This window comes from Physeter macrocephalus, chromosome 6, assembly GCF_002837175.3.
Source record: "Physeter macrocephalus isolate SW-GA chromosome 6, ASM283717v5, whole genome shotgun sequence".
NCBI lineage: Eukaryota > Metazoa > Chordata > Mammalia > Artiodactyla > Physeteridae > Physeter > Physeter macrocephalus.
This window is the reverse complement of record NC_041219.1, coordinates 98,748,855-98,760,611: the sequence shown is the minus strand read 5'-3', so window position 1 is coordinate 98,760,611 and position 11,757 is coordinate 98,748,855. Positions and strand designations below refer to the sequence as shown.

At 33.3% G+C, this 11,757-nt stretch overlaps 1 protein-coding gene across 1 annotated transcript in view; it reads left to right on the top strand.

Annotated features, from left to right (window-relative positions):
* REDIC1 (regulator of DNA class I crossover intermediates 1) overlaps window positions 1-8,349 on the top strand; it is an 85,053-nt gene extending 76,704 nt beyond the window's left edge. Inside the window, 4 exon segments of the mRNA XM_007111357.1 lie at window positions 3,996-4,056; window positions 5,084-5,166; window positions 7,895-7,940; window positions 7,943-8,349. Coding sequence (XP_007111419.1) covers window positions 3,996-4,056; window positions 5,084-5,166; window positions 7,895-7,940; window positions 7,943-8,349 — 597 coding nt within the window.
* Window positions 8,350-11,757: the final 3,408 nt, after the last annotated feature.

The window sequence follows — 11,757 nt, the reverse complement described above, 5'->3', positions numbered from 1 at the left end:
TGTCTTGATTACTGTAGCCTTGTAGTATAGTCTGAAGTCAGGGAGCCTGATTCCTCCAGCCCCATTTTTCGTTCTCAAGATTGCTTTGGCTATTCGGGGTCTTTTGTGTTTCCATACAAATTGTGAAATTTTTTGTTCTAGTTCTGTAAAAAATGCCAGTGGTAATTTGATAGGGATGGTGCATTATCCTTTTAATGTGTTGTTGGATTCTGTTTGCTAGTATTTTTTGAGGATTTTTGTGTCTATATTCATCAGTGATATTGGTCTGTAATTTTCTTTTTTTTTGTAGTATCTTTGTCTGGTTTTGGTATCAGGGTGATGGTGGCCTCATAGAATGAGTTTGGGAGTGTTCCTTCCTCTGCAATTTTTTGGAAGACTTTGAGACGGATGTCTGTTAGCTCTTCTCTAAATGTTTGATAGAATTCATCTGTGAAGCCATATGGTCCTGAGCTTTTGTTTGTTGGAAGAGTTTTAATCACCATTTCAATTTCATTACTTGTGATTGCTCTGTTCATATTTTCTATTTCTTGGTTCAGTCTTGGAAGGTTATACCTTTCTGAGAATTTTTCCATTTCTTCCAGGTTGTCCGTTTTATTGGCATAGGGTTGCTTGTAGTAGTCTCTTAGAATGCTTTGTATTTCTGCGGTGTCTGTTCTAACTTCTCCTGTTTCATTTCTAATTTTATTGACTTGAGTCCTCTCCCTCTTTTTCTTGATGAGTCTGGCTAATGGTTTATCAAATTTATCTTCTCAAAGAACCCTGTTTTAGTTTTATTGATCTTTGCTATTATTTTTGTTGTTTCTATTTCATTTATTTCTGCTCTAATCTTTATGATTTCTTTCCTTCTGCTAACTTTGGGTTTTTTTGTTCTTCCTTCTCTAGTTCCTTTAGGTGTAAGGTTAGATTGTTTATTTAAGATCTTTCTTGTTTCTTGAGGTAGGCTTGTATAACTATAAACTTCCCCCTTAGAACTGCTTTTGCTGCATCCCATGGGTTTTGGGTCATCGTGTTTTCACTGTCATTTGTCTCTAGGTATTTTTTGATTTCCTCTTTGATTTCTTCAGTGATTTCTTGATTATTTAGTAACGTATTGTTTAGCCTCCATGTGTTTGTGTTTTTTACCGTTTTTTCCCTGTAATTGATTTCTAATCTCATACCATTGTGGTCAGAAAAGATGCTTGATATGATTTCAATTTTCTTAAATTTACTAAGCCTTGATTTTTGACCCAAGATGTGGTCTCCACATCCTGGAGAATGTTCTGTGCGCACTTGAGAAGAAAGTGTAATCTGCTGTTTGGGGATGGAATGTCCTAGAAATATCAATTAAATCCATCTGGTCTGTTGGGTCATGTAAAGCTTGTGTTTCCTTTTTTATTTTCTCTTTGGATGATCTGTCCATTGGTGTAAGTGAGGTGTTAAAGTCCCCCACTATTATTGTGTTACTGTCGATTTCATCTCTCATAGCTGTTAGCATTTGCCTTATGTATTGAGGTGCTCCCATGTTGGGTGCCTCTATATTTATAATTGTTATATCTTCTTGTTGGATGGATCCCTTGATCTTTATGTAGTGTCCTTCCTTGTCTTTTGTAACATTCTTTATTTTAAAGTCTATTTTGTCTGATATGAGAATTACTACTCCCGCTTTCTTTTGATTTCCATTTGCAGGGAATATCTTTTTCCATCCTCTCAGTTTCAGTCTGAATGTGTCCCTAGATCTGAAGTGGGTCTCTTATAGACAACATATATGGGTCTTGTTTTTGTATCCATTCAGTGAGTCTGTGTCTTTTGGTTGGAGCATTTAATCCATTCACTTTTAAGGTAATTATCAGTATGTATGTTCCTATTACCGTTTTCTAAATTGTTTTGGGTTTGTTTTTGTAGGTCCTTTTCTTCTCTTGTGTTTTCCACTTAGAGAAGTTCCTTTAGCATTTGTTGTAGAGCTCATTTGGTGTTGCTGAATTCTCTTAGCTTTTGCTTGTCTGTAAAGCTTTTGATTTCTCCATGGAATCTGAATTAGGTCCTTGCCAGGTAGAGTAATCTTGGTTGTAGGTTCTTCCCTTTCATCACTATAAGTATATGATGCGACTCCCTTCTGGCTTGTAGAGTTTCTGCTGAGAAATTAGCTGTTAACCTTATGGGAGCTCCCTTGTATGTTATTGGTCCTTTTTCCCTTGCTGCTTTCAATACTTTTTCTTTGTCTTTAATTTTTGCCAATTTGATTACTATGTGTTTCGGTGTTTTTCTCCTTGGGTTTTTCCTGTATGGAACTCTCTGCACTTCCTGGACTTGGGTGGCTATTTCCTTTCCCATGTTAGGGAAGTTTTCAGCTGTAATCTTTTCAAATATTTTCTCGGGTCCTTTCTCTCTCTCTTCTCCTTCTGGGACCCCTGTAATGCGAATGTTGTTGAGTTTAATGTTGTCCCAGAGTTCTCTTAGGCTGTCCTCATTTATTTTCATTCTTTTTTCTTTATTCTGTTCCTCAGCAGTGAATTCCACCATTCTGTCTTCCAGGTCACTTATCCCTTCTTCTGCCTCAGTTATTCTGCTTTTGATTCCTTCTAGTGTATTTTTCATTTCAGTTATTGTATTGTTCATCTCTGTTTGTTTGTTCTTTAATTCTTCTAGATCCTTGTTAAACATTTCTTGCATCTTCTCGATGTTTGCCTCCATTCTTTTTCCAAGCTCGTGGATCATTTTCAGTATCATTATTCTGAATTCTTTTTCTGTAAGGTTGCCTATCTCCAGTTCATTTAGTTGTTTTTCTGGGGTTTTATCTTGTTCCTTCATGTGGTACATAGCCCTCTCCCTTTTCATCTTGTCTATCTTTCTGTGAATGTGGTTTTTGTTCCACAGGCTGCAGGATTGTAGTTCTTCTTGCTTCTGCTGTCTGCCCTCTGAACATACAATACTTTTTAAATGGTTGAGTAATGGGGTTAGAGAAGAGGCTCTGCTCTATAAAGTTATTCAGGACCCCTAGCTGGTAGGGACTCTGCTGTCTTTTAACTGATAGCTTTCCATGTTTGCACTGTATGTTGATATCAGAGGGAAAAGGAAGTGGAGGATTTTGGAGAAAATTTTTATAGACCAAGACTGGTAGTGGTCTGCACCATATTTGCCAATGACCAGAACTTAAATCACTTGTTCAAACCGACTGCAAGGGAGGCTAGGGAATGTAGTTTAGCTGTATGCCTAAGAGGAAGGGGAAACAGGTTTGATTGAGCATCCAGACAGTTTCTCTTTTATACTACCTAGCTATCTAAAAAACTATATCCTACCAACAGAGAATATTTATTTTCTATGAATCCATGGTACATTTATAAACATAATTCATATATAATAATAAGCCATAAAGAAACTCTAAGATATATATCTATGGAGAGATTCATAGCCACATTCTCTAGTAAAAAATCATTAAAATAGTAATCAACAGCAACAACAAAAGGTGTTTAACCTCCCTTACCTTCTTGGAAATTAAGAAACACTGTGGGTTTAACAATGAAAAAGAAAAAAAAAAATGGAAAGAAAATGCAAATTACATAGAAATTGATGAAAATCAAAGCCAGTGGTGTGTTATACAGAAAATTTTTACCTCTAAGAGCTTTTATTATTTAGAAAACCTGAAAGTAAATGAACTGATATGCATCTTAAGAAATTAGAAAAAGAATAATAGAATAGATCTTCAAATTTCTTTAATATCTTTGTCTTTTTTCAACTACATTTGCTAAGGTTACCTGAAGCCTTTCCTTTTTTGTCAATAATTTATTTCTTGGTAAATGTCTATTCTGTTGCTTGCTGTTTCTAAACCAATTTAAATTTTATTTCATTTTATTGTTCATCACAGGCAAATTTTTCTTTGTGATTTTAAAATCATCTGAGTTGAATTAAAGTAATATGAAAGAAGAATGCTATAAGATGAATTGGTGTGGTTAAAAAGGAACTATAAGTATGTATATTTTATATTCTTTGGAATTGTTAAAATTTTGTTTTTCTTCTAGATTCTGATGGAAGAAGGAGGAATGTGTTCTTTAAAAGGTGGGATAATATCTAAGAAAACCTGTCAGAATAAATGTAAGTGAATTTTATTCTTTTAAAAAACGACATTTTAACAGAAATTAGTTAAATTTTAAGGTGTTTTTAAGAGTTTTGCCAGCAAATATATTTTATAAGTATCTTAGAATATATTAATAATGTAATTGGCTCTTTAAAATTAATTTTATCTTCTATAAAATGTTATACATGATGAGTATATGTAATATATATGTACACCTTACTGAATAATAAACAGATACCTTTGTACTTAGTTTGTATAGTAGTTTAAGAGATAATACATAATCAGTACTTTTGAATAGCTTCTCAATTGCATTTCCTATCCTGCCCCCTAGTGGTAACTCTTTTCCTGAATTTGTTTTTTGTGATAGCACATATAGACTTTTCCAATTGCTTGCTTTTGAGCTTTCTGCAACAAATTGAGGCAAACTCAATCATAAGAGAACACATTAGGCAGATAATGAAAGAATAACATACTGGATGCTTTGAGTTGAGTTTTTTTACATACAGCTTTTAAAAAATAAATTTAACAGTGTCAGTCACAGTCACCATCAAATTTCAATAGATTATATATCTTTTTGTATTATTTTGAATTCATAAATGGCTTTAAAATTCTGTAGTTATGAAGTCATATTAAAGGTTAAATACAGTTTTGATTGTGTGATAAAACTTCATTTACTCAATTAGCAAATGTCTGGTACCTTAACTTGGCTTATTTCTCCTTCCTACAGATTGACACTTTAAATTATTTGCTCATAAAAAATGGCTCATTGTATTGGAAAAAATCAATTCAATTTCCTCTGTTCTCCTTTCTTCCCTTACGTTAGGTACCTTCATTTTACTTGTAGATACACATCTTTTACATATAGAATAAATCCATAATACCCTGTCAAAAATGCAAGCTGCCACATATCCAAAATTTTAACTTTTAAAATGCTCTATAGTATGTTAGCTAAACTTATTTATCAGCAGCTATCTTCTGCCTATGTACATATTAATAGGTACCATTCTTCACAAATTAAATCTTTATTTTCAGATCTTGATTCTTCACAGAGTAGTCAGTCTACCAGTTGCTCCCCAAGGCCGGCAGATAGTTGTTTCACTTCTAGTTCAGAGATGGTAAGTTATGCTCTTTTTTTTTTGCTTGTTAATATATGCTATACTAATATAGAATGATTTGTATTTCTCATAGTTTTTCATTCTGAAAAAAATAATTGAGATAATAGTGAAAATAAATGTAAACAAAAATGTGAAAATATTAAAAATGTAAGAAGAATGTAAATTAAAATGTAAGTGAGCATCATTCATTCATGCTTATGAGATGATGAATGTGTTCATTGTTATTTACAAAACCCACTCTTACTGAGACGTATGTGTGTGTATATGATAAATGCATTCTTCTTTTAAAAGAGTTTTTAAAAGAACCCATTCACAATAATTGAAAACCTAAAACAACCAATAATACACACAAAAAGGAAGTCTCAAGACTTATGTGAAGAAAACTATAAAATACTATAATTTGAATATTTGGAGTGACATGTTTAATGCTGAGTGGGAACTGTAATCTGAATAATTGGAATGGCATTATATTCTGAGTGAGTTTCTCACAAATCACATGTTTAAATGGAATTCTCCACTAATTATTCCATCTTCATTTCATCTACCTTTTGTCCCTAGCTTGCTGTCCAAACTGCTCTTGCTGAGGAAGGACACCAGTGACCTCTAACGATGCCAAATTCATTGGACAATTTTCAGTTTTTATTTTACAAGAATTTCTAACAATATTAGTAGAAATAATTATTTTCTTTTCTTGAAACATTTTCTTCTCTTTGCTTTTGTGATACACACTATCTTAATTCCCTGCCTACCTCTCTGAATGCTACTTTGCCCACTTCTCTTCCACCCTTCCCTGTATGTAAATGTTCTAATGTTTAGGGTTTGCTTCAGGAACCTATTCTTCTCTTAATCTACACTCCAAACTCTAGATGATGTTACATACTCCATTGATTTTTTATACTATTACCTGGTTGATGACGATTCTCAACTTTATGACTTTATGACAGTTCTCAACTTTATGACTTTAGATCCTTAATTAGGTGTCCAATTTCTTATTGGATATCTTCTTGGATATTTCACAAAAAACTGAACACTCCTGATCTCCCCATATCAGTTTTTCTGATAGTTCCCATACTAGTAGATACCTTTTCTATCCACTCAGTTGTTCATGCCAGAAATTTATTTTGGCATTTCTTTCTGTCTCATCTGCCTTCCTTAAACATATTCATTTCATCACTTGATCCAATCAATTCTACCTCCAAAATAAATTGCATATTTATCTGCTTCTTACCTAGGGTACTAGGTGTGTCAGTACCCTAATCTAAGGTACCATCATCTTGTTCTTGAACTATTATGGTTGTTGCCCAAGAGATCTCTCTACTTCCACTCTTGCCCCACTTTTTCTCTAGTTAACAGTCATCATGGTCTTTTGAAAACTTAAACTGAATGATGTTATTTCTATGTTTATTCAATGGATTCCTGTTTTACTTTAGAATCTAAACTGCTTTCAGTAGTGACAGGCCATGTGTGATCTAGCCCCTGGCTACATCTCCAACTTCTAGTATTCCTCTCTCACCACACTTTACACATACTGACATTCCACTTCCTTAGCTTATTAAGTCTCTTTTCTGCTTCAGCACATTTGTATATTCTGTTTCTTACCTTACTGTTATTCATCCTTTAGGTCTCAGGTAAATATGTCACTTCTTTTGAAAGCCCCTCCTTGGCTTTTCAATCTAAATTAGGCCCCTTAGTTATGCTCTTGAAGTGCTTCATGCTTGCTCTTCATAATGCTTTTTTCAACTTGTAATTACATATGCTTGTGTGTAATTATTTGATTAACATCATTTCCACACATAAGAGTGTGTGCTGTAGAGAGCAGCAAATATGTCTGCTTCACTCACATTGCAGGTGCTGCGTATTTATTTCTTGAATAAATAAATGTACTGATCCTATTTTCTCTAATTTATGCCAGCCAGTTTTAATGCTGTTTCTTGGGCTTACTTTTCCTATTTTAGTGCCAATCAGCTGAGGGCTATATCTCATTTTAGGTTTTTTTCTTTTAACTTTGCTTTTTATTTTTAGCTAGAGTAATCAATACTTTTATATAATATTTTTATTAAAACAGTATTTTGGTTAGTTCAGTAATAGATAAATTTTTCTTGAAGTTGAAAAATTCAAGCTACTAAATTGAAATCTAGACCTATTAAAAGTTCTTAAAATTTGATTTTTTTATATAACAGTTTTGATATTTATTGCTGTTTAACCTTTCTTTTGTCTATTTGACTTCCTGTTAGCTGATACGGTTCTTAATGAGTCTTTTATGAGATTGAGCCCATGAAAGATACAATATAGATATTTTTTGACTTAATGACTCAATGAGTGAATATTAAAACAAATTGTATGTTAGCTTTTTCTTTCAAAGTTATACTTCTACTTCACTCTTCTTAAGTAGTTGAAGAGTATATGTTGTATTTCATTTCCTCTCTGTGAAAAGGTAGTAGGGTGATGTCACCTATGAGTATGAAGACTAATAATAGACAAAAATCTCTTTTTTGTGCTTTTGCATCTTTAATATAAGGATTATTATTATTGTTTCATGCTATTTAAAAATCCATAACCTTGATTTTTAAAAAAATTTAAAATCTAGGTTGATTTGCCACCTACCAAAGTCTCTTCTTTTTTTGAAATTTTCTATAATGTGAATTTTAAGAATGTCTGCTTTGAAGTGATTAAATGATTTTTTTTAATTTAAGCATCATTAACAGCAAAGTTACTAAATTTCTTTTAGCCATCTGAAGATGAAAATCAAATTGAAGGTTCAAATAGGAGATCCATCAAACCAAAGAAACAACTAATAATTTTTATTTAGAAAGCATGGAGAAACTTCCATGTGATAGGATTATTAAAAACAATGCCAAATTTCATAAACAAAATGAGAATTTTAACCAGTTCTCAATGAATAGTAATATAGATCAGTTTCCACAGTCTCAGTGTAATTCAGCACATACATCGCAAAACATAACCAATAATAACTGCATTCTACAGGTTGCAAGGTGTGATGCATGGATACAAACGGAGAGTGAACCTGTAATGGAAGAAAAATTAGATGCTGCCATACAATGTGATATAATTTCAAAATGTAAATGTAGAAAAGATGTGTCTTCTTTTTGTAACGTTGAAAAGTGCAATGAAAATATTAAGGCAGATACCACTGGAGGGCAGGAAATCCTTAAAAACAACTAATATTCTAAAACCTCAGCCTGAGATTTTGCATTTGGCTTATTAATGTTTAGAATTTTATTAGCATAATAAAGAATGAGAATAATTTTGTAGCTAAGCAACTAAGTGGAAGTATTCAGAAGATGTATTTTTAATTTAATAATATTAATTTATGCTTTAATTTCCCATAGGTATTTTTAATAGCTTTAGTATGTCAAAGTTTTTTAGAAAATAATATATATATAAATTTACTATCTATCATTCTTATGGTGATTATTCATTACATTATGATATGCTGCTGTTTATGGATTAAAAATATGTTTAATTACTTCCTTCTTTGTTGCATTTATGTTAAAATTTAGTGCTGTTGCATCTTTTGGCAAAAATGTTCTCTCCCAAGAGCTTAAGACAGAAAATAATACTAAATATGTTTTATAACTTAATTATAAGAATTTTCTTAGCGACTTCTCTTAACTATTATACCATCATTAAAAATTCTGGCATTAATTTTTAGATAAAGTATTTTTTTCTAATTTGGAGAACATTTTTTCTTGGTGCTTATATTAATTCAGAGGAATGGTTTTTCTCTTCAAGATTAAAAAAATGTTTTAATGCTTTTGTAAAAGAATTGATCAACATTGGAAAATAATTTACTAATTTTAATATTACATAAGATTTTCATAAATTATGCATCAGAATTTCTCATTTGTAAATTATAAGCTTTGTTTCCAACATAACACTTATTTTTTTTTGTCAAGATTTTAAATGTTCACACTAGTCATTTTAGAAAATGGACATTTGTATGGGTATACTACAAAGTGACCAGCAGGGGGCATTCTGATATCTAACTGTAACAAAAATAAAATTGTTAGGACTTTCTGTTAAAGGATGATTAGATGCTGCATTTTTACATGTACACATATCACTCAATAGTTTGTTTTACAGAGGTGATCTGAAACATAACAATTTAGAAACACCAATAGCTAATATTTAAACAGTAGCAATCTTTAGGTTTTTAGCTAGTTTTAGGAAGCTCTCTTTGCTGCCTCAGAGAGAGCACAATGAACTAAAATAATTTTCTTGGGGCTTCCCTGGTGGCGCAGTGGTTGAGAGTCCGCCTGCCGATGAAGGGGACAAGGGTTTGTGACTACTGCTCTGTGAAAGACACCATTAGGAAAATGAAGAGACAAGCCACAGACTGAGAAAATATTTGCAAAACACTACCTTATTTTAAAGCACTTGTGTCCAAAACACATGAACAACTCCTTAAAAATAAACAGTAAGAAGGGCTTCCCTGGTGGCACAGTGGTTGAGAGTCCACCTGCTGGTGCAGGGGACACGGGTTCGTGCCCCGGTCCGGGAGGATCCCGCGTGCCGCAGAGCGGCTGGGCCCGTGAGCCATGGCCGCTGGGCCTGCGCGTCCGGAGCCTGTGCTCCGCAACAGGAGATGCCACAGCAGTGAGAGGCCCGCGTACTACAAAAAAAAAAAAAAAAATTTCTTAAAGTAGGGTAATCATCTCATGAAAGGGTAATATAATTATCTGATGTACACTAATAGTTTTTCAAAAAGCCAGATTTTCATCCTGATACTCAATAAAAAGTATTCCATAGTGGATTGATTATCCTGAGCATTGTTTTGTAAAATATGACATATTGTAGTAATGAAGACCTATATATGGAAAAGAAGACGATACTGGTGATACTAGAATAAGTTTGAGCTTCGAATCTTGGGTTGTTTCAAATATCATGTAAACTGATTTTTTCCCCAAATACAAATCAAAGTCTAGCAGTTATTAAAAGCACATTCATTACAAAGTTCACACCTAGTTACATTTTTATCTATATCATAATGTGACAGTTAAGATTAGTAAGGTAAAGAAAAATATAGGGGCTATTTAGTGTAATGACTGCACACAATGATAGCAGGGTAAGGTTCAGTGTAGTAAAGAATTTAAACTTGCCCCAAAAGAGATCTGGTTTTTTATCCTTGGCTTTTGTGAGGTAATCTCTAAGCTCTTGGAGTGTCATGGCTGATAGAAGTGTCTTTGTTTGCCTTGGGACCTTGGGCCAAGCCAGATAGTTAACAGTGTGATTTAGGATTGGATTTTGAGTCAAGCAATATCAGCTTAACTTCCTAAGGGCCTAGAAACTGAAATCAGCCATGTGAGCTGTCAGTCATGCCACTGTGATAGAGCCAGAGTAAAGGTTCTGGACACCAAGGCTCAGGTGAACTTCCCCTGGTTGGCAGTACTGTGTGTTGTCACACATTGATGCCAGGAAAATAACACTGTCCATGACTTGTTGAAGACTGGAAGCTCTGTATTACTTTCTTAGGCTCTGTACTAAGTGCCTCTTACCTGGGCTGATTTTAATGTCTCCTTTCCTTGTAATAAACTGTAACTGTGAATATAACAGCTTTCAGTGAGTTCTGAGTCCTTCAAACAAATTATCAAATCTGAAGGTGCTCTTGGAACCCCTGAATTTTTATGGACTGTTCCCTAACATTGTAGTTGCTAACTCTTTAGGGAAATAAATATATTTGGATAGGAAAGTGAGTACAGATTTACAAAATAAAGAGGACATATCTTATATAACAGAATAGATTATAACATACTTCTCAAAATACTAGTTTAGAGTTTCTCTTGGTGAAACAATTTAATGAAAAAAATTAACTGAGGTAACCATAGCTTTCTTCCATATTTGCAATTTAAGGTTTATAGAACAAAGTAATCCTAGCTAAGTTTTATCCAAATGAAACAAAATGGAAAACTTAATGATTCTGCACACATTTATAATATAAACTGTCAATCACAGTGACTTCAAATAAAATACTGTACATCCAATAATGGCTATTGTATATAATATTAATGTGGAGTTTTTGTTTAACAGTTTGTGAAAAGTTGCCACCTGAAATAATATGAAGCTATATTTAGGGGTAGTCTCATGTAATTTACTTTTACAGCACATCGTAATTGTAAGTTATTTGTGTAATTTCTTGTTTAATGTTTATTTTCCCTATGACACCATATATAGCAGTATGGTAAATGTTAGTACTCTGTTCACATTACCTTGGCACTTTCCATTTCAATACATGCCAACCTGATTTCCAACTGCCAGCACATTTGACTCATTCCCTGAGGGGTTTCTCCTGGCTGCAGATACCTGTTTGGCCTATGTGCAGGCAAGCAGGAAGTACCAGGGTATTAATACTGTCTGAAAGCGGTCTTTTTAGAGCAATGACTGATGGTAGATGGTGAATAAACACCCCAGTTCCCTTGCCTCTTGAGCAGGATAATGTCCTCAGAAGTGTGTTCTACACCAACTGCTTAAAGTGTAATCCACTGATTTGTAACATCAACATCACCATTGCTTGAGAGTTGGTTAGAAATGCAAATTCTTAGAATCCACTCCAAAATTACTGTATCAAAATCT